General features: G+C 39.8%; 1 protein-coding gene across 7 annotated transcripts; it reads left to right on the forward strand.

Moving 5' to 3' along the window:
- Positions 1-758: 758 nt before the first annotated feature.
- Positions 759-22531, forward strand: synrg (synergin, gamma). 7 transcript variants are annotated; one of them, XM_072464401.1, is made up of 24 exons: positions 759-817; positions 3104-3144; positions 3455-3591; positions 3704-3831; positions 3905-4010; positions 4086-4203; positions 4474-4860; positions 5078-5353; positions 5934-6011; positions 6105-6301; positions 6421-6654; positions 6721-6854; positions 8415-8533; positions 8714-8776; positions 10503-11450; positions 15037-15540; positions 16565-16728; positions 16812-16865; positions 16951-17047; positions 17252-17400; positions 17834-17944; positions 19346-19384; positions 20746-20778; positions 21656-22531. In XM_072464401.1, the coding sequence occupies exons 1-24, from the start codon at positions 765-767 to the stop codon at positions 21785-21787; spliced, it is 4302 nt and encodes a 1433-aa protein (XP_072320502.1). In that variant the 5' UTR covers positions 759-764; the 3' UTR covers positions 21788-22531. The 7 variants fall into 7 exon arrangements, with proteins under 7 accessions (XP_072320502.1, XP_072320503.1, XP_072320504.1 ...); XM_072464402.1 differs by having other exon boundaries at positions 6724-6854; XM_072464403.1 differs by lacking the exon at positions 19346-19384.
- The last annotated feature ends 57 nt before the right edge of the window (positions 22532-22588 follow it).

Raw genomic sequence — 22588 nt, forward strand, 5'->3', positions numbered from 1 at the left:
ACAGCCAAGTGAATGGCACAATAACTACAATGGCAGTAATGCTTTAAACAGTAGTTAAGATGTTGGTCACTGGGTTCAGATTATCATTTAGGCCTTTCCCAATTTGTTACCACAACACTGGAACTATTAGCAAAAGAAGTGGGACAAAAAAAGGCATTATTGTGGGACAATGTGTCTCCAACATTTCTGTATAGTATTAGTAAGTAATAGTATTTATTGAAATGATAAATTACGTCATTTCCAGAAAGATAGTAATTTCTTAGATCACTATTTTGAAGTTCTACTTCAGTCAAATCATTCAAGTTATTTCTACTTGAGTACAAAGTAGTCCAGCATTGTACATAACCCACCTTTCTATGTTTTGTACTTGTAGGATCTTACGTGATCGAGTCTTGTAAATGAAAATAGTTGGTGTCGTCTGTGGGTCGGCCAAACAAACAATCATCGGATTTAAAGGGACGAGGCAAAAACTGTTTAACACTGACTTCTGCTGGAAAATTGTAGTATTACAACAATAGCAACAACAATGGCAACAACTATTTAGCCATGATTTTTTTTGTACCACCAGGCACGGTTCATTTTTCCTTTTGGTCGTTGTAGTTGTATTTTTTATTTATTCATTATATTTGGGCACGTGGATACACCAGATAAAAAATCACATATTTGATTGTATGAACTCCCTAGTTTTCAGAGACAGTGCCTGAAAGACCAAACGAAGGGATTACCGTGCTTTTCTTGCACGAGCGTCATGACGACGTCATCCGATGATTACTGTCATCAAGATGGCGCTGCGACCAGGACCTGGGGGAGGTGGCAGGTATTTTGATCGTTTAAACCTGTTCCCTTCCCAAAAAGTGTGATCTGTGAATGCTTTACACACGTTTGATACAATAGATACAATCAGATTAACTTCCGAGAGTTCTCAAGATGGAAACGGGGCTTGTTTTTAAGTCGGAGTAGGCTTGTGTGATGAGATGGCCAAGCTAGCGTCTGGTGTAAAAAGCTAGCGAGCGGGTTTTAATTCAGCGGCGATCTCTGTTCTGGATTATGGACACTGCTGAGCACTGGCGTTGTAAACATGACTTTCTGCATGAGACACATTTGTGATTTAATGCGTGCGATTGATCTGTTGCCTTGAGCTGTGCAAACGTGCAGTGACGATGCGCAGGGCCTGCAAACAGCTGATTGTCTTCTGTCAGCTCCACTGTCTGCTGCTGCTTTAAAGTGCATCTGCTGCTCACTGTGTGATATATTTCATTTCATTGCACTTGTTTAAAACTATGCTTTCCATAGACAATGTGTAACTTTCGAGAAATATTCTGCCATCTGGATTTGACAGACCTCATCATTCATTCATGGCAGATTTTGGACTGTGTAAATAATGGATGTGTTCTTCTTGTTACGTGTGTCTTGACTTGCTGAAGTCACCGATCCAACAGGTGAAACTTTAACCAGATCTGAATAAAAATGGGGAAACTGCCAAATGAACAAAGTAAAGGATAAACATGTTCTCTTATTTGCACAGGACATGAGGGGTGGTGTGGGCTAAAATACAGTTCTCGTACTACCTCTGATGCTCATCTCTATTATGATTTGTAGTTAATTAATCCGTTTATGGTGTTTCAGTTGACTAACGTGAATAATGTGGAGTGAATCATGACTTTAATTTGATTTGTTTTACATATAAAATACACTGTTGTTTCTTAGTACCTTGTGTAATGATATGTTTTTATATGTCATATAAAAACATCATATTCATGTGCAATGCCATATTCATGTGCAATTACTGTCGTACTCACATGCAGTAGTGTCACATTCATGTGCATATAACTGATGAAAATTGTGTTTATTTTACCATTATTATTATTAGTATTATCTTGTCTTACGCTAGCTGTTTTTTTATTTATTTTATTTCATTTTGATTTCATTTTTATCTTTATTTATTTCCCCCCTCCATTCCTTATTATGAAATGAGAGGTTTTGGCTATAGGAGTTTTTGTTTATAAGAGTTTTCTTTAGAGTTCTTCTATTAAGAGTGTTTTTTGAACTTCCTATAAGTTGTTCCTCTGTATCTACCTGTGTTGCAACAATGAAATTTCCCCATGTGTGCACAATAAAGGATTATCTTATCTTATGAACTCATGTACGGTTGTGGTCCTGTGAGTGCAGTTTGGGTCGGATCATGAAGATGCTGAAGAGAGCTTTTGTCAGGTTCACTGTCCACTGTCCCTTTTAGTCAATGAATCCAGTCGACTGCAGCCCTAATTCAGACACTCCTCTCTCATGTCCTTTTAATGTTTATTCATCTCTGTATTGTAACAGAGGAGTTGTTGAATTTCTTTCATTATTTCATGACATAACAGATTAGGCTGTTTGTTCCCTTGGACATGGTGAACATTTGAAATATGATGTAGCTTGTTGGATTCTGTGCTTTAGGCTCGTTGTTATAATTGTATTTACATATTAATTTTAAGGGTAAGAAACATTATGGTTGGGCAATTTTTTATTCTAATTTTACTTTTCATAATTTATATCATTATGCATGGAGAAATTTAAGACTAGAAAATCATTGAATATTCACCAAGATTTTATCTTTAATTCAGAAGTTGTATGATTAGGGGTCCCTCAGAGGCTATGGCAATGGCAGCCAGGCCGTCACAGCTGATGCTGCTGCTTATCTCTTTGAGTGGATGTTAATCTGTTCCACAGAGTTATGCCCAGTATTGTGCAAGATAAAAGCTTAGAAAGCTGCGTGTCTCATGGGCAACAGATGTCAGCATCTGAAAGCCCTTAAAGAGCATCATGCTCAGAAGAATTTATTTTCAATAATTAAACATATTCATCTCTGTTTATAAATGAAATGTGAATGTATTATTGTATTAGTGATAGCAACCAACAGTCACTAGTTCATGCAGCAGAAGCCCAGGCCAAAGGATTTGAGTTTTAATGAGTTCTTTTGCAAATAGCCACAGGCCTGTGTGGGCTGGCTCCAGTCAGCCACAAACCTGATGTTTACTGAACTGAATATGGTGATAGCAAATAGGTTACTTACAGCAAATACAATGTTTTACTTGTTAATTTTTTTTTTTTAAATTCTCCTCAGCTTTGTGTTTCCAGTCGGAGGGGGCTTAGGTCCATCACAAGGTAATTGTGTCATTCTATCTTCCAACGCTATTAGAGGATGATGTCTCTCCATGAAAAGTCGAAACCTGCAACAAAAATAATAACAGATAGTGGCTATTTTTTAGATAATTACATTTCATGTGCTATAATAATTTACAAGCCAAGCGTTTGTGTCAGCTTATCAGGCCAGTTAGTTTGTCACATTTTAAACACACACACATCAATTTGGACTGCAGACAGAATGAGGCATTTGTTATAGCCTGAGCTGTTAATCGGTTGATTATCCTTTTTTTTATATAAGCTGGTGAGTCAATATTTTGTGTCGTTGCAGGTATGGTGCCCATGCAACAACAGCAGCAGCCCCAACAACAGGGCTTCCCTATGGTACAGGTCATGCAGCCCAACATGCAAGGAATGATGGGATTGAATTTCGGAGGACAGATGCCTCCAGGTGCCATACAAATGCAGGTGGGTTTTTGTGGTATATTTAAAAAAAAAGTAGCATTATTTAAGCTACAAAAAATACTAAAGGCAAAACAAAATTGATCTGAATTTTGGCCCATTCTTGTTCAACAATAAGGGCGGAATGGCCATCGGGATGCAGGCTTCTGGAATGCAGTTCATGGGGCAGCCTCAGTTCATGGGCATGCGACCTGCAGGGCCACAGTATACAGCAGATATGCAGAAACAGATGGCTGAGGAACACCAGTAAGACACTGTAACATTAATGTCATAGTGTAGTTTAATAACATACTTTATAAATGTGCATTTCCCTCCACAGAAAACGTCTTGAACATCAGCAAAAGATGCTGGAAGAAGACAGGAAAAGACGACAGTTTGAGGAGCAGAAACAGAAGCTAAGACTGTTGAGTAGTGTGAAACCCAAGGTTAGACTCGTTCAAAATGTACTTTATCTACTGTCGTTCTCCAAATATTCGGTGATAGTTACAGTGTTGTTTTAGTCTCAAACAGGAGTGAAAAGCCGTGATGATGCCTTGGAGGCAATAAAAGGAAACCTAGATGGCTTCAGCCGCGACGCTAAAATGCATCCTACACAGTCAGCACAAAGCAAGAAGCCAGGTATCTTTACATTATTTCTACCATTCCCTCACAATCACATTTGCTGTAGAACCTTCTTAAATTATGTGAGTAATGAGTATAGTAAGTATAAAGTATGAAATATTGTGGGTATAAAGACGCAATGATTGTTGTTTTTTTCATATACATTTGTGAAATTAATGTTCATTTGACAATCATTTCAGCCTTGCCTTACAAGAATGTACAATATCCCCATATTTGTTTTCCATTGTGTTTGTTGTATTGTTATCACCAGCTTCTTCATTTTTGCAGACTCATCGCCATCACATCCATCTGTCTCCACTCCCTCCCTCCTCTCAACTCTGTCAGAAGAGAAGGATGAGTTTAGTGACTTTCAGGGTCCTGTAGAGACGCCTGCTTCCTTCCCTTGCTTTTCCACATCCTCCACTTCTGATTTCACCTCTCAGGCCCACGCACAGCCTTCACCCCGTAATTCTAAAACTGAATTTTCTGAGGATGATGAGTTTAGTGATTTTGTCCAGGGACCTGCCAACAGTTCTACCTCCCTTAACCTATCCTCCCAAGTGCCATCACTGTCCCCCTCCTTGAGGACAGGTGTGTCTTCTGTCTCCCCTCCATCCCAAACCTCTGTTTCAATTCACTCTGCTGTCAGCACCACCTCCCAAGCTACATTTCAAGGTAACTTTTCTTCCATACTCCCTGCCCCCTCACAACCACTTAATTGCACAACAAAGGCATTTGGATGGATCATTATTGTTATGCCAAATCTGCTTTTATTGAAGTTATCTCATGTCCATCTTAATGGGATAATTCTACCAATTGCACTATACAGAAATGTTCATATCTCATTCATATTGTTAAGCCTATTAAGTGTATTCCTCGTTCACTTCTTTAGGCCCGTCCTTGGAAGAGAAGCTTTTCTCATCCTGTGATCTCACAGGCAATAAGATGGCCCAGGTTAACTTTAAGTCAAAGCAGAGTTTGGTTGAAATGAGTCCACAGAATAAAGTTTTAGCCCAATTCCAATCAAGCACCAAAGCGAGGGACTGGGCTGCTGCCAGTGAGGACTTGAGTTCCATCTTCACCACAAAAAGTCCTCCTGAAGTCCCTCAGTCAGCCCCTGAACAACCACCAGTTGCTGACTCATCCTCTCAAACCAGTAGAGGAAGTGGTGAGAGAAGTGCTTATTCTATTAGGCGCCCTGCCTATCCCCTTCTCTTTTGCCATATTCCCACATTAATGGCTTTGCCCTGTTTTCCTTCTATCAAACTCAATCATTTTAATATCAAAAGCTTGCAATGCACAAACTGTGTGATAATAAAAGGATGTAATTTCTTTGGCTGCTCCCTCTCTCTTCGGCCAGGTCTCTTACAGCGATGGTATTGTCTGTCAATTGAAACAATGTACTCTAGAACTGCATCTAGAGTACAATGATGACTGCTTTTGTTTGTACTGTCCGGCACATGTGAGCGGGTCCACTTTGATTCACAATTCATCCGAGCCTGATTCTGCTTGGCTTTCTGCTTTTAAATGGTTCACTCTTGTTTTGTTGCTTTCCTCTCTGTCTGACTTTACTCAGCCAATTTTTTTCATATGTATTGATTTATGGTGATGATTGATTTATCTTCTCAAAACAGAAAATAACATTGGAGGTATTCAATCTATACGACATCAAGGATGTGACACTGGACAGCTATGACAAATATCTTGATCAATATATATTTATTTTATACTTTTATGTGACACAACAGGTGTTGGTGTGTATCAACAACAGGAACATATCCCACCTGTATTGCCTGCCTGGGTTTACAACGACAACCTAGTTCCAGGTAAGCATTTTGAAAACTCAGCATATTGATTTAAATAAACCTACAAAAGTGCTTTAGCCTATATCCATATGTGTCTTTGTTTTATTTTCTCAGAAATGTTCAAAAAAGTTTTTGAGTTCACAATGACTCCAGCTGGGATCGACACGGCAAAGCTTTATCCCATTCTAATGTCGTCAGGACTTCCTCGAGAAGCACTGGGGCAGATCTGGGCAACGGCCAACCGCACAACACCGGGCATGTTGACCAAAGAGGAGCTCTACACTGTACTCTCTCTCATTGCTGTTGCACAGGTAAACAAGATGCTGTCAAGATATCTGGTTACTTTTTAGCTCTACAGTAATATGATAGTATAATTGCACGAATTGCTCGTTTTATATATTTTAAAATTGACCTCTATGCTATTTTTTAGAGTGGCCTACCATCATTGAATGTGGAAATCCTAAATCAGTTTCCCTCGCCGCCTATTCCTAACTTGCCCGCTCTGGCCATGGCTTTGGCGTCAGTTCTCCCGCAGCAGTCTCTGATGAACCCTCCTCCGTTGTCTATGTCCATGCCCACACCGGGTCCATCTGTCATGCCTATAGCGGCACCCGCTCAAGCACCCGCAAACACCAATTTCATTGCCAGTTTTCCTCCTGCACAGGTAATTCCTCAATCATATCAGTTGTTTTATTTGATGCCTTCTCCTTAACACTTGTGAACAATCTAGCAGGCGACAAAAACGGATGATGATGACTTTCAAGACTTCCAAGAAGCGCCAAAACCAGGGACGGGAGACTCATCTTTCACTGAGTTCCAGGGAGAATCTAGTGGCAGCCTCTCCGCACCACAACCACAAAATAGGTACAGGCCAGTTTTTTTTTTTTAATCTCCACTTAATAATATGCTTGTTTTACATTAAAAATATGAATTGTAGTCAAATCAATCTGCAGTATTGCCTTTTTATTACACACCACGGTAACTGTTCTGTAACTCCAGGCTCCAGGCGTTTCGGTGCTCTTTGTTTTGTCTGTTCTTGTTCCTAAATTGTGTGTCAGCTCTCACACCCGTGAAGAGCTCCGTGAAGAGTTTTTTTCACACCACCATGTCAAACTGCTCACTATTTACAGGAAATTTAGGAGGCAAACCATTACCATGTCTTTTGGGACTGTCCTGTTGCTGAAATATTGGACTGGGATAATTAAAGCGCTACAGACCAGGCCTAAAAAATCCTGCTATGGACACAATCAATGAATAGCTTTGGCGTATACTCCTGGCAGCAGGAAAGAAGGACATTACAATTGCAAACTGCACCAACGATCAAGGACTGGACCCAAATTATAACTGACATTCGAAAAATTTTAAAAATTACATTCGGACAAAATTTTAAATTGCATCTTTTTGACAGACTTTTAAAAAGATAGAACTTATACACTGGACAAAAAATGCTATAATTTTTAGTTTAAAAAAAGATCTTGGATTAGTTTATTTGGTTGCTCTCTGTGCCGTGTTCCTTTGTTTGTGCTTATGTTTAAATTAATAATAAAAAAAATAAGCTGCCATAATTCCCCCTGCAAAGTGGCTGCTAGGGCAGTGTAGCTAAAATGTTGAGTTTTATTTATGTTTCTAACTGGCCTGAGGGATTAGTGATTTCAAAGAGGAGCATTTTAAGCCCGGTCTTAAATGAAGAGACCGTATCTGCCTCTTTAACATGGTCAGGGAGCTGATTCAATAACACAGGAGCTTGGTAGATAAGTGCTACCTTCTACTTTTAGAGACTCTTGGGACCACCTGAAGGCCAGCATTTTGAGAGCAACGTGCTCTTTTTGGATGATATGGTTCTATAGCATCTTTGAGGATGGGGCCACGCTACTCACTGTCGGCACTGTTCACTTTCTGCACTACATCTGTAAACTCGACTGTAAATGTGTGTACATATTAAGTACATATTACATTTTTATTCTTATTTTTTATCTGAGAGCTTGTTATTTTTTTATCCCATAGTAGATTTAAATTGTTTCTCTTTTGACTTATTCATTGTTCATTGTTTTATGTTGCACTGAATCACCAAGACAAGTTCCTGTTTGTGAATTGGCAGTAAACCCTTTCTGCTTAAGTGTCATCGAGGTTTTTACAAACAATGAATGTGAGTCATTGCTTTGTCAATTATTTTGTTTGCACTTTAGATACATATAATATCTCGAAAGTAGGTTAAGTAAAAATTCCATATAGTCTTTAAAACTTCCTCTGCATCTTTTTATGGCAACATTTAAGAATATTTGTAGATCAGAAGTATTTAAATGATTAGGAAGTCAGAAGGGATAATTTAAATGCTTATTACAGCATCACAGGGTCTGTCACCACAGTCAGTTTATAATAATTACTTTTGACGGATTAAGCCTCATACTTTATTATTTCTTGCAGCGTGCCAGCCATGCTGACTCCTGTGTCTGGCTCCAGCTCGGCCTCATCCTCTGATAAATATGCCGTCTTCAAGCAGCTGTCTTTGGAGCAGCCGGCAGAGCCCACCCCTCCCCCCTCAGGTACTTATAGAAACTGTGGTTTGTACGTTCCCAAAATTGTAAACTGTGATAGAAGATTTTCTTGTTGTAGAAATATTGTGTTTCAGAATAATTTCCGCTTCTTTGCAAAAAGAAAACAGAGTGACCACAACGGCTTGATTTTATGCCTATTTTAACTTTGCTGTGTTTGTTTGTGTCCAGACAGTGGAGACAAATACAGTGTGTTTCGACAGCTGGAGCAAAATGCTGACAAGAAACCAGTTGGTAAGGAGCTTTTGCACAAAATCTCTAAGCACTGGTATAAAACAGCCGATTATGTTCTTACTTTAAATAATCTTGGCAAGGTGTAGACTCCGAGATGGTCATTTATTCAGTGTAATTGGGACAGTGGGACATTTAGTCTCTTCATGTCTGCAGAGACGCACACAAGGAGAGTCCAGGTGGTGCTCAAGCACCCACCTTGTGCCCTTTTAAGTGACCTCATAGTCAAAGTATTTGTTATGCTTACTATTCATCCCTTGAAAATGACACGTAAAATTGCTTAACTGTTTATACAATAATAGTATCAGCTGCTGTTACATGCTCATTCTCTCTTCTTTTGTCTCTTGCTCGTGTGTGCCCGAATCCACCTGTGCCCTTTCCCTCCACTCAGAGCAGCCAAATACTGCTGCTGTCCTGCTCATCAGAGCTCTGCAGTGCCCCCTGACACAGTCTGTCTAAGTCTGAGGTGCACAGGACAGATCCCAGCTGCTGTCTCCATCTGCAGCGTGAATTCACCTAATCATTAACAGCATATAGCAAGACTAGAACACTTTGGTATCCATGAAGATTATAGCCAGTTTGATATTTTTGACAATGCACCGCTTATTCACAATGTTATTTGCAAAAGAGCTGATATAATACATAAAAAAATAAATTAGCTTCTCATAAAAGGTACTTCTGTACAGAGGTTTTCGGGTCTGTCCGTCCAAACCCCATACACACCCTTTTCCCCCCCATTTTCTTTTGATTCTTATTTGTTCCCAGCCCCTTTAGCTCATGCAGACCTATTGCACCAGGATTTGCTACTAAACTGGTACACACCTTAAAGTCCTGTCTAAATAAGCATAAACTTGCTATGCATAAATTCATTTTAAGCCATCTGGAAGTGCCCTTTTTTCATTGTAGAGCAGCTGCTCCTCAAAATGCTTGTGAACGTCCCTGCACGTAGGGTTTATGTTTAGTAAAATATGTTGAATTAGACATCACACATATGTATTGATTGTGAATAGCCTGCAGTGTTCCCTGTTCATATCAGTGTTTTTTCCCATGCCTATTTCATTAGAACAGTTTCCGATGAAGATCGCTTTCTCGGCTCCAGTAAGTCGTGTTTGCAGTGACCTTTGCTTTGCCTTTGTCAGGCTCTGTCCCCTTGATGAGCCCATTAGCTGTCTCTCCTGTCTTACACCACCATTTAATACATAAATATCTTACTCAATAACAAGTCTGTACGAGCAAACATACATTCAACCAAAGCCATATGTTTGTAACCTATTATTTATAATAGAAACAAAACCTGATCAAGTCATACCAAAAAAATCTACCCTGAATTGTTGTGTGATAAAGTGCTTTCATTTTTTTTACAGGGTCGACTTATTTGTTATGAATGTCTAGTTTTTGACAGCTAGATCTTTGTGGACTTTCCGTGTGTTCTACAGGTTTTTATTATCACATATTCCAACATTAGTCCTTATTTTCTTACATATACATCTATACATAATGCAAGCATGTCTTAAAAGGGAAAACACTGTAAATTCGGTCTTCTCCCATCTATTAATCAACATTTTTTGAGTGAAATTGCTTCATACAAAAGCACATTTTCTTTTGGAAATGTTATGTCATGAGTGCACTCCGCTGCTCCGCTAAAGTTAGCAAAAGGTTGTTCAGCATTAGGTATTGTAAATAATATTATATAACTGATGGTTATTTACTGATTTTCTTCTTTTCACAGGGGAAGGATTTGCAGATTTCAAGTCCGTCAGCGCTGATGATGGCTTCACAGACTTTAAAACCGCAGACAGCATCTCTCCACTAGACCCCTCAGAACAAGCCAAGATCTTTCAGCCTTCTTTTCCCTCTACATTTCCTACTTCTCAGTCTCTACAGCACCTCCCACAGCAGCAGCAGCCAGCTGTGACTCTTTCTCAGCCCAAAAACCCACTCAACATGGCCGACCTGGACCTGTTTTCTTCTCTTGCTCATTCTTCTGTCTCTGGCTCCTCAGAGGCCAAATCTAGCATATTTTCCCCTGTGTCTGTGCCCCCCTCCTTAGTGCTCCTTCCAGGTGGGTCTAAGCCCCTGTCTGGAGGCACGGACGACTTTGGTGACTTTGCTCTGTTTGGTTCTTCTTCTGAGGCTGCCTCAAGTGCAGAGGCAGGAGGCAGCTCCACAGTGCACCAAGATGACTTTGCAGACTTTATGGCATTTGGTAACTCTAGTAAAGAAACTAAAGACAACAGTGCAGGGACTCAGGGAGAGGCCCCTAGGTCACAGCAAGGCTCAGACAAGTATGACGTGTTCAAACAGCTGTCTCTAGAGGGTGGTCTGACCTACGATGATTCAAAAGAGAGCGGCGGGGGCTCTTTCTCTTCTCTAAAGAGTGACAATGATGACTTTGCAGACTTTCAAGCATCCAAGTTCTGCACAGCCCTCGGCGCCTCCGAAAAGACTTTAGTGGACAAAGTGGCTGCATTCAAACACACCAAGGAGGATTGTGCCTCTGTCAAATCCCTGGATCTCCCGTCCATCGGGGGCAGCAGCGTAGGAAAGGATGACTCTGAGGACGCGCTCTCGGTGCAACTGGACCTGAAGCACGATGTTGGCGGAGACTTGAAGCACGTGATGTCGGACAGTTCCTTGGACCTGCCAGGACTCTCCTCACACCAGCCCCCCGCTACAGGTGAGGAGCTAGTGCGCTTGCTCTGGTGAGGCACTCTTTTAGTGCACTCAAAGACCTGGTGTCTATTAATGGTTCCGTATTTGGGTAATGGAGGTAATGGTAACGATAGGATAAAAAACCCAGGACAGTTTTGACTTAAAGCATATCACTTTTCATATACATTCCATATAATCCATTCTATCATTTGTCACATTTATTTATTTATTTATATATTTATTTATTTATACTTTAAGTAATTCACTTAATTTCCCTATTCTTTCATATGGAATTGTAATTGCATCAGTAATGTCATCCTGATCTCTGTATTTGTTGAATGTGTGAGTGTGTTGGCAGCCATAGGTCCTAGTGGTCAAAGCTGCTGTCTTTGGCGAGGATAAGTGTGTTGTCTTGTGCTTGTTGTCGCTTCAGTGTACTTTGCTTCTCCTCTGACAGTGCAGTGTGTGCTCATTATTAACCGGTCATCGGGTGCTGACAGGGGCAGGGCTGAATACCAATGAACAAAGGCTACTTTATTGTCATTCAAATGACAAGTTTAGTAGAAAAAGCTGTTGTTTACTGAAAGAGTAGTGTAGAAATGAGCCATTTACTGGTGCATTGTTACGCTCCTTTGTCAACACTTTGGATGCCGTTGAGATCTGTTTTGAATAAGTAAAGAAAGCAGTATTTTTGATAATTTATCTCTAGCTATCTCTAATAACAGTATTAGTTTTTCAGTATTTCAGGTATTTTACTTGTCTGATTGTACTTTTTAATTTTCGTTTTCCTCTAAATGTATGTCTGTTCTAAATTCAGTCTGTTGGATAATTTCAGTGTTTTGTAGAGAAACCCACTCTCAGTCCACCCCTTGTGCTCGTCGCTGCTCCCTTCCCTCCAGTCGTCAATTATTCATGACACTTCTCATTTTTCATGGCTCATGTTCCACCAAAAACATTCAGGACGTATTGGGACTCAAGTCGGCAAGTCCCTGTACATTCAAATCATTGAATGTTTCATTCAAATAATTGATCAAGAATTTGACCAAGGATTTGATCATTTAACTGTTCATCCCACAATATGCATGCAGTGTAGGCTTTAGTATTCTTCATTGCACATGTCTGTAACTTTAAACAACACAAATTGTTTTTATCAGAGAAACACAAAAGCGCTATGCCTTATTTCTGTACCCATACCATGTAGTACAATGACTTTCTTTGGCCTTTATTTGAATATACAGGACTATAACAGTGTTAAGACCAGAGTGTGTGTTTAAATTGTATTTTCATGAACTGCAGCAAACAGTAGGGCCACACTCATTTTATAATGGAGCAGTATTACTCGCTGTGATACGCTATAATAGCATGGATTTACTACTTGTTGCAACCGTCCACTAGTACACATTGTTCAAGTCTGTATTGCCCTTCCTGCCTTGCTCTTTGCTGCAGTATGCCTGCCTTTACAATTTGTGAAATTGACAAGAACATTATTACAAGCTTATGCATAACAGTATTGCAAGTTTTTATTCAGAGAGAAATGTATAAAGATGAAATAGTATTTTTATTACAGTAATATACGCTTTGATTGTGGAATGATACATGTGATATGTCACATACAATAAATTAGGATCCACATGTCAAATCTACTCTATCTTAAACAACTTTGTCTTTGCTTTCATCTGTGCATTTGGGACTGCTAACAAACAATCTCTGTAGCAATAGACATCTATTTCATGTTAATGTTTTTCTTAACCTTTGAATCTTGGATGTAAAAATAGCCCTCTGACATCTGGTGAAAGGTTGCTATTTTGTTTTCTGTAACCCTTTGAGTGCCTGAAAAACTTTAGAAATTCAGTCAAAGCACAGAAATTTAACCAATCATTCCTTTGAAAACACATGTCTAGGCTCTGTATTGTATAATAAAACATAATCCTGCAGGCACTCAAAGGGTTAATCAATTCTACCTTGAGCTTATCAATGTGGCTTTCAATTGTTCAGTTCTCTTTCTTTACATCAAAATTGAAAAAAACTAAGTCTGTCTTCTTCCCAGAATAACTGACTTGCTGTGAATGTGCCTTCTCATTCTGGTTTCTGCTTCTAATTTCCAAAATCAATTGTGATTTCCTTTTACAGTTTGTTTTCTTACTTTTATCAGACTCTGCATGCCCTTGTACTCTAAATCCTACCTTTTCAAGTGTTAGTTTGACAAACCTCTTGTATTGATAGAGCTCTTTTACTACTTTGTGACGCTTTTCTCTCTAACTCTCATGTTGTTGTAATAAATATTTATGTTGGAATTGCTGCAACACAAAGCGTCTTATTTTGTCCTTTTTAAACTTGCACGTGTAATTATTCAGTTACACAAGGCAGACAGAAGTAGGTCCTTGTCAATTTCACAAATTCCTCTTGAAAAGACCCAAGCAGACTGTAGTGTGTGTGCATATGCGCGTGTGTGTGCGTGTGTGTGCGTGCGTGTGTATGTGTGTGTGCGCATGTGTGTGTGCAAGTGCGTGCATGTGTGTGCATGTGTGTGTGTGTGCGCGCGTGTGCGCGTGTGTGTGTGCGCGTGTGCGTGCGTGTGCGTGCGTGCGTGTGCGTGTGTATGTGTGTGTGTGTGCGCATGTGTGTGTGTGTGTGCGCATGTGTGTGTGTGTGCGCATGTGTGTGTGTGTGCGCATGTGTGTGTGCAAGTGCGTGCATGTGTGTGCATGTGTGTGTGTGTGCGCGCGTGCGTGTGCTTGTGTGTGCGTGTGCGTGTGCGCGTGTGTGTGTGCGCGTGTGTGTGTGCGTGTGCGCGTGTGTGTGTGTGCGCGTGTGTGTATGCGCGTGTGTGCGTGTGTGTGTGTGTGCATGTGCGTGTGTGTGTGCTCATGTGTCATTTTGCAACAGCAACTTCAATGTTCCTCACACCTGTCAAAAGAAAGACACTAACGCCTGCTTTTGTTAATGATTCTCGACCTGTTGAACAAAACTATGCTTATAGTCTGCCCCAGTACCAAGTCATTAACAAACACTTACCTGAATGTGTTGCTACTGGACCCCTATAAATCACACAAGGATAATGTGACAGAAACAGCTGTACTTCTTATTAGTTCCTTAAAGGACATTATTTATTTTATTTATTATGTAAATATAGACTTTTATGAGCTTTTAGCCAGGTTATAATGTCGTTCTCTCATTTTTAGTGTACTCAGACTTGTATTTTATTCGTCAACTCCCCCCTGGCCTAACCACTGTTCTGTATATGAGACCACTCCAAAAATATAGGTTAAAAAAATGCCACATAGCCATTTTCAAATAATCTAATAATTTATTTGTAGAGCACAATTTGTACAAAATACAACTCAAAAATACATACAAATAATGTTTTTTTGTCAGTGATATTATTTATTACTTTTATTGTTCAAAAAGATATTTGCTGCATTTTACTCTTTGCAGCAATAATATTTTTTAACAATAAAAAATGTAAATAAAGCACAAAATAAAATAAGGATCTACATTTGCTGTAGTTTAATAGTAAATAAGTGAAAAACCACATATGGTAATCTTCTTTTTTAATCCACATATCTCCATTACTCCAGGAACCACTTGTTGTATGCCTGTTATCATTACAGACGGAGATGACATGAAATTCGACCGCTTCGAGACCTCTGCGCTCAGCACCTTGGCCAACTACGACTGGTCTGAGCGGGAGGAATGTGTCTCTGCTGACAGAAAGTCACATGGTCTGGACACGCGCCGCAAGGAGTTGAGCTTTGGTAGCTCTGATAACATCACAGGCACCTCTCTAGGGAAGTCTACCACCTCCTTCCCCGCTGAGGACAACACCTCTGACAAGTTTGCAGCTCTCACAGATTTTGGTGCTGGTGCTGAGGACGATGATGATTTTGGGGACTTTGCCAGCACTGTGTCTGAGAAGTCCGACTCTCCGGCTGCCAACACAGAGACGGGCTCAGACGGCACCCAGAGTGAGGCCCTGGATGAGTTTGGGGCCTTTCAAGGAGACAAGCCCAAGTTTGAGAAGTCAGACTTCCTCAAAGCAAGCACCCAAGCCAAAGTGAAGTCCAGTGAGGAGATGATCATAAATGAGCTGGCGACCTTTGACCTATCGGTTCAAGGTCAGTATTTGTGACATTTTGTGGGATTATGTTTTTTATATGTATGACATGTCACACCAATCAGGCATGAATTTAGGGCCGGGCAATATGAAAATATTGATCAAATAATATATCATATTAATTGATCTCAATTTTCAATTTGATTTCATTTGGTCTTTCCAAAAAATAAATTAAAATAGGCTTTTAGTATTTCAGGTTTCATGAACATAAACTATATAGACTCTGTGCCACTTTATAATAACAGTTTTTTCCTCCTAAATCTAACCTCTGCTCAAAACCACATTGACTCAAAAACCCACCCAAATAATTGATGATTTCACATGACTTGATCTGTCGATCTTTTGATTAATTCCACACACAATTGTAACTTATAATCTTGTTATCTCTTTGCCCGCAATAAAGCCAAAACTTAAACTTAAATAATTGACATGTGCAACCTGAGTGTGTGATGCTTTGTTTGAAATGTTAAATACATCGCAACCACCTTCATCAATAATAGTAAAACAAGCCTGATTGCTGCAAAATACATATGACAGCTCTGAGCTCATGGGCACTGCACTAACACAGTTAGGCAGAAGATGGCACTGTTGATATTGGTGTAGTTCACTGATTGCAAACCATAGCACGCTCTGGAAAGGCACAATCTTTAAGCCATTCATTTTAAAAAACAATGTAAAGCTAATATCCACTGACAAAGTAAAAGGATGCTATGTCTCTTTGGGTGATGTGAAGGTGCATTACCTGTTCACACACACGCTGACGTCTGTCTCACAGGAATAAAAAGGGACTAGCATCTTATTGCCAGGGCATGTTGTGCCTGTCTGACAGATCTGTGAGCCCTCAAGAAAAAATAATTTCTAAATTTTGAGCTGGTTGGTAATTATAGTTGGTCACTAATTAAGTGAGTGTAATGATTGCAAACAAACAAGCTCATGGCTGCAAATACTGCCTAGCACGTTCCAAATCTAAATGTCTGTAAAAATGGTGCCGCTTCTTAGAATTGTTTTTTTCCTGGTCCTTCTAGGTTGTCATAAGAGAAGTCACAGTTTAGGTGAGAAAGAAATTGGGCGTTCACCTCCGTCTCCAGCTCCAGAGCAGCACTTCAGGGACCGATCCAACACCTTGAATGAGAAGTCTGCCCTGCCTGTTATAAGGGACAAATACAAGGACCTGACCGGGGAAGTGGAGGTGAGACAAATCTGCGCTACTTGTATTTACCGTTATTTGTTTAATACTTTTTTGGTAATTCTGATCAATGGTTTGTTTCTCAGGAGAGTGAACGCCATGCATATGAGTGGCAGAGATGTCTAGAATGTGCTTTGGAGGTTTGTGCCAGAAAGTTGCATGTTTGGGTTTTGAATGAATTGAATTTGTAATAAAGCCTTCCCTGTGGTCATTGTTTACTTATAGGTCATCACCAAAGCTAACAACACACTTAACAGCATCAGCAGCTCATCTGTCTGCACTGAGGTGATCCAGTCTGCTCAGGGCATGGAGTACCTGCTTGGTAAGAAATCTGTCATTTATATCATTTCAGAAAACATTTAATAAAACATGATGTATTATAAACGAGTTTCAAGCTAATAGCTGATATCCAACCAACAGCAAATAGACTTTGTCCTTCTTGTTTTAAATGTACTCCGTGAAACAGACATTTTGGAGATTTCTTTATGAGGACAAACCAAAAGTAACAGTCATTTATTTGTGTTAGGTGTTGTGGAAGTGTATCGCGTCACTCGCCGCGTGGAGCTGGGCATCAAAGCTACGGCAGTGTGCTCAGAAAAACTGCAGCAGCTGCTGAAAGACATCAGCCGAGTGTGGAATAACCTCATAGGATTCATGTCACTGGCCAAGCTCGTGGTGAGATGGACCTACAGAAATAAATTATTGCATTGCATCTGTGTATGTCCTCCATTGAAATGCTATACTTACATGAAATGTTGAGTCTTTGTGTCCATTAGGTTTAAATCAATGATGTATTGATTTAGGATGTATCTGTATTTTGTGGTCGCCCGATGCTGGGATCAGACAGAATGACAAGGACAGTATAGATTTATCCATTCAGCTGTCTGTGGCCGTCTCTAAAGCAAACAGATGGCTCTGTGCAGCTGCAGAGGTTAATATTGTTTCAGTGAACAGACTCTTAAGTCTCAGCGAGGCAAAATGCAATCACATGATTTCTTTCCTCATTTATGTTTCAGTCTTAGTCATTAAGCTTTGAGAATATAGTTGGTTTTAATGGGATCTTGGCTATAATTGTTCTATGAACTTATCTATTATCTTTTTTCCACAGCCTGATGAGACCTCTCTAGATTTTTCCTCTTGTATTTTGCGACCTGGCATCAAGAACGCCAAGGAGCTGGCCTGTGGGGTGTGCCTTCTAAATGTAGATGCTCGCAGCAAGGTACGTTCTTATATATAAAAAAAAAATATATATATATATTCATATTATTTTCATTCATGATTATATAGTAGAGTACATTTGCAATATACAGTGGCTTGTAAAAGTATTTGTACCACTGGAACGTTTCCATGTTTTGTTACATCACAACCACAAACTTAAATACATTTTTGTGTGAAAGCGCAATAGAAAGCAGCACATAATTGTGAAGTGGAAGGAAAATTGTACATGATTTCCAGATTTTTTTTTTTTTTTAAACTGTGCAAAAGTATTCAGCCCTGAGTGAATACTTTGTTATTACAGCTGCCAGTCTCGTGGGTACAGTACGTCTCTACCGGCGTTGTACACCAACAGACTGAAATGTTTGCACATTCTTCTTTGCAAAACAGCCCAAGCTCTGTCAGATTTGATGAAGAGCGTTTGTGAACAGCAGTTTTCAGCTCTTGCCACAGATTCTCAATTAGACTTAGGTCTGGACTTTGACTGGACCATTTTAACACTTGAATATGTTTTGTTTAAACCATTCCATTGTAGCTCTGGCTGTATGTTTAGGGTTGTTGTCGTACAGATTTTCTTCCAAGATTACTGTGTCTTTGGTTCCATCCATCTTCCCATCAGCTCTGAGCAGCTTCTCTGTCCCTGCAGTAGAAAAGCTGCCCTCCATGTTTGACGGTGGGGATGGTGTGTTCAGAGTCATGTGTCGTGCCCAAAAGTTAAGTTTTGGTCTGATCAGACTCGAGCACCTTCTTCCACATGTTTGCTTCTTATGGCTGTTTATCAAAAATGCCTTCTTCTTGCCACTCGTTCACAAAGGACAGATAGTTGTTCCATGTCCACCTAAGCTGTGGATCTCTGCAGTTCCTCCAGAGTTGGGCCTCTTGGCTGTGCTCTCCTTGTTTGACCTTTAAGTTTTGGTGGATGGCCATGTCTTGATCAGTTTGTAGTTGTGCCACTGTAGAACCAAACCCACTTTAAACTTACTTACTACTTTATCCCTGACCTGTCCGGTGTGTTCCTACATGATGCTGTTTGCTCCTCAACATCCTCGTAACAAACTTCCTCACAGAACAGCTGCATTTATACTTACATTAGATTACACACAGGAGGACTCTATTGAATATTTAGGTCAACATGAAATATTTCAGCAATCAGCAGGACATTTCAGGAAAAAGAGGCTGAATACTTTAGCACAATGCACTTTTCAGTATTTTCTTCTAAATGAATAATCTGGAAATCCTGTATAATCTTCCTTCCAGTTGACAGCTGTGTGCCACTTTGTGTTGATCTTTCACAAAAAATGGCAATACAATTTATTAAGTCTCTGGTTGGGACGAGACAAAAATGAACACTCTATAATTGTACCCATATTGGAATCGTCTTACATTTCTTTGAATCATTTTGCAGAACAAAGAGGAAAGCACTATTGGACGCCTTTTAAAACGAGTATGGGACTCCAAACTGTCAACCAAATTTAATTTCACTCATTCCTGCTGGGATCCTCTAGGGGCCTATTTTCCTCTTGCCACACACCCCGCAGACACCAAAGTGACAGGTTTCACTGCCGCTGCACTTCCCTTAATGAACAACAGTTGTCTTTCTGCACACAGCACCAGAGGCTAGACCCTGACCAGAGTCTTCCTTACATTTCTAAGTCCAATGTGTTTTTCAAACAGTGTGCAAGTGAATAGTCATTTTGGTGCTGCGCTCAATAGTTTTGTTTCAAAATCAAAACATTTAAAGCTTTGTCATGGGCAGTTGTCATTTTTTTTCTTTCACCTCATTCTAGCTGTGGCTTACACTCATTTATTTTCTTTTAACACTCCTGGTTACTATCACTGAGTGTGTTTGGCCTCTTAAGTTGCATGTTTAGACCGCAGACTTGAAAGGGCAGGTGGTGGCATTGCTGGGTCACACTGTTCTTGAAGATGGATGTGCCAGCGGCTGGAGAGGCATCTTGGTCTGGAGCAGATGTGGCTTATCCATTAGTCACAAGCAGGGAGTGCAGCTGGCAATAGACGTGGTACACATTTCCACTCACATTTCCTTCTGTTTATAGAGGAAGTGTCCCTGAGCCACTCGCACAAAGATTAATAACTCATATTTTAATTACATTTTTGGCCGAGCCATTCTGGTAAATGCATGTGGAGAAATCCCTCTGAGCATTATGGAGCAGAGAAACTGCTCATGGCTACAGCCACCAATTGTGGCATTGTCTTTTATTGAAAGAACTGATATGTTTTTCAACCCGAAGGTAACGGTTGGAAATGCTCATGTCTCATCCCATTGCACACAGCTTAATGGCTTCTGCTTCAACAGTCTTATAAATCTTAATCTCGCCGTCATTTTACAGGAGTTCCATCTTTCTTTCCATAGTTTTCCTATTTTATCCAATTTAACTTCCAGATCTGTTTAGTCTAAGTCTTAGTTGTAACTCCACCAACCTGAAGGTTGTTTTGAACCCTGCTCAGACCAGTGCACACTGTTGTTGTGTCCTTGAACAAGACACTTCACAAACCTTGCCTTGTGTGAGTGGTGGTAGTTGGAAGGGCCAATGCTGCAGATTGGCCGCCACACTTCTGTCCGTCGACCCCAGGGGAGCTATAATATGTAGTGTGTAGTGAATGAAGAGGCGTATCAAGCCCATTAAGGTGAATTGCTTTATTATCTTTTTTTTCCTCAATGTCACAGATTCTTTTGGTGATGGAACTACTTAAATATCGGGCTTGCTCCATCACTTTCCTTTAACCTTTTTCTCTGCATTTCATGAGTCTGTGGCCATAAGCTGACTACTTTTCTGCTTTCAGGCATTGACTAGAGACAATGACAAGAGGTCATCGGTAATTATTTGCATTTTATATTCATGTTTGTTATTACTTTGATGAATTGGAAACAAGATGCTTTCAATTGTATTGTAAGATGCAGTACATTTTAATGCACAATTCACTTCAAGTGTATGTCAAAGTTGGAATAACTAGGCTATGACTTTGCTGTGAAATATTTGAGCGAAATACCAACTGCAAGAGGAAAAGTGTCATTCATTTGGAGAAAAGCTGTGGACTCCACTGTGGCAGGTGTAGATGTGTCTGACTTAATGGTGTGTAAGGCACTTTACATGCAGCTGTTGCTTTGTGCATTTCCCATGTCTTCGTGTGTGGGAGGCAATGATTCACTGCCTCTCTGGCTCTAGCTTCACTATTTCAGCAGCAATGTAAATATAACCAAAAACTAACAACAACAACAACATACACCTGCAGAGCTTCTCAATTTATCCCTAGGCCTTTGAATCAGAGGGGAAAGAGTGAGAAATCTTATCTTTGGCCTTATTGTGTGGAAGGGGTGTCCAATATAACGAATTTGAGATAATATCTTGAATTTATTTTTTCAAAGATATGCACATTTTTAATATTGAGTATATTGTTTATAGTAAAACATTTTACAAAGGGGCTTATTAAAAATAAAAATGTTCTGTTACCCAAAAAATATCGGGATATACATTTTTGTCAATATTGCCCAGCCCTAATGTGTGCTCTGAACTGATCAAAGTAAAAGAATATGCTTGCCCCAAGTAGTAAATACTACAATGTCAAACTCTCAAACACAGCGTAACCTAATTTAGGAATCCATACAAGTTACAATAAGTGTTGTCTATTGCATTGTCTACTAAGGGTATGATTTTGTTAGATTATGTGTCTTTTGTCTGGTCTTTTATTTTAGGCATTCAACTCGGAGACGGACAACTTCAAGCTGCTGTACGGCGGGCACCAGTACCACGCCAGCTGTGCCAACTTCTGGATTAACTGTGTGGAGCCCAAGCCGCCGGGCCTCCTCCTGCCTGACCTGCTCTGAGCCAACCTGCATCCACATCAAATACCCATCATGCACTATATACATTGGACCAACACTGGAAACAGGGACATTTGAAGTCTGTATTTAAACTGCGCCTCTTTGAACAGGCTCAAGTTATCAACACGTTCAGTTTGATTGTTTAATTAGATCAGGAGATTATGTCTTTGAAAAGGCCAGATTTAGTGTTATGTATTACATCTATTCTTGACACTTTACTGCAGGTGTCTAGGTCGGCCCCCTGACAGTTCCAAAATAATGTAATGTCTGCGATTTCTTATTTAAATCATTGAATCATCTCGACAAGGAAAACTGCCAGTACCAAGAATAGCAGCTTCTGTAAATTATTGATTTTAATCCCACTTGTTGCTGCTGTTTAAATATCACTTATTCACGACTTTTCTTTGGTTGCACCTGAACAGTTAAATTATTATATGAACTATTATACTGTACTTGAAGCTGTTGTCATTTTTGTCTTTACTTTATGATCTTGAACATCAAAATACCACTGCTGGATTACATAGGAAATGTTTGTCATTTATTAATTATGTTACATTTTTGGTGTTTAAGGTTTTTTGCACTGTTTGGAATATTTTAGCTCCACGAAGTTGGTGAAGGGGATGTTTTCTGTCTGGACCGTGATTGTGAAATGGCAGCAGCACTTTTTGTATATATTTACTCTCTGATGTGCGGTAGCCTTGTAAAATGAACTTGTTGTAATGTGAATTAAAGAGTATGGAGTTTAAATCTTTTTCACTTCATTTGCGCCATTTAAAATATATTATATATAAGTTAAATGTTTTA

Source organism: Eucyclogobius newberryi, unplaced genomic scaffold, assembly GCF_026437365.1.
Source record: "Eucyclogobius newberryi isolate DKJ021-1_F unplaced genomic scaffold, fEucNew1.0.hap1 SCAF_10, whole genome shotgun sequence".
Taxonomy (NCBI): Eukaryota; Metazoa; Chordata; class Actinopteri; order Gobiiformes; family Gobiidae; genus Eucyclogobius; species Eucyclogobius newberryi.

What these genes read in the sequence shown, in the direction of transcription:
- synrg (XM_072464401.1), top strand. Translation starts at nt 765, where the DNA reads ATGATTACTGTCATCAAGATGGCGCTGCGACCAGGACCTGGGGGAGGT. An exon ending in ACCTGACCGGGGAAGTGGAG is followed by an intron (nt 16,729 to 16,811) that starts GTGAGACAAATC and finishes TTTGTTTCTCAG; the next exon opens with GAGAGTGAACGCCATGCATA. An exon ending in TGTCACTGGCCAAGCTCGTG is followed by an intron (nt 17,401 to 17,833) that starts GTGAGATGGACC and finishes TTTTTTCCACAG; the next exon opens with CCTGATGAGACCTCTCTAGA.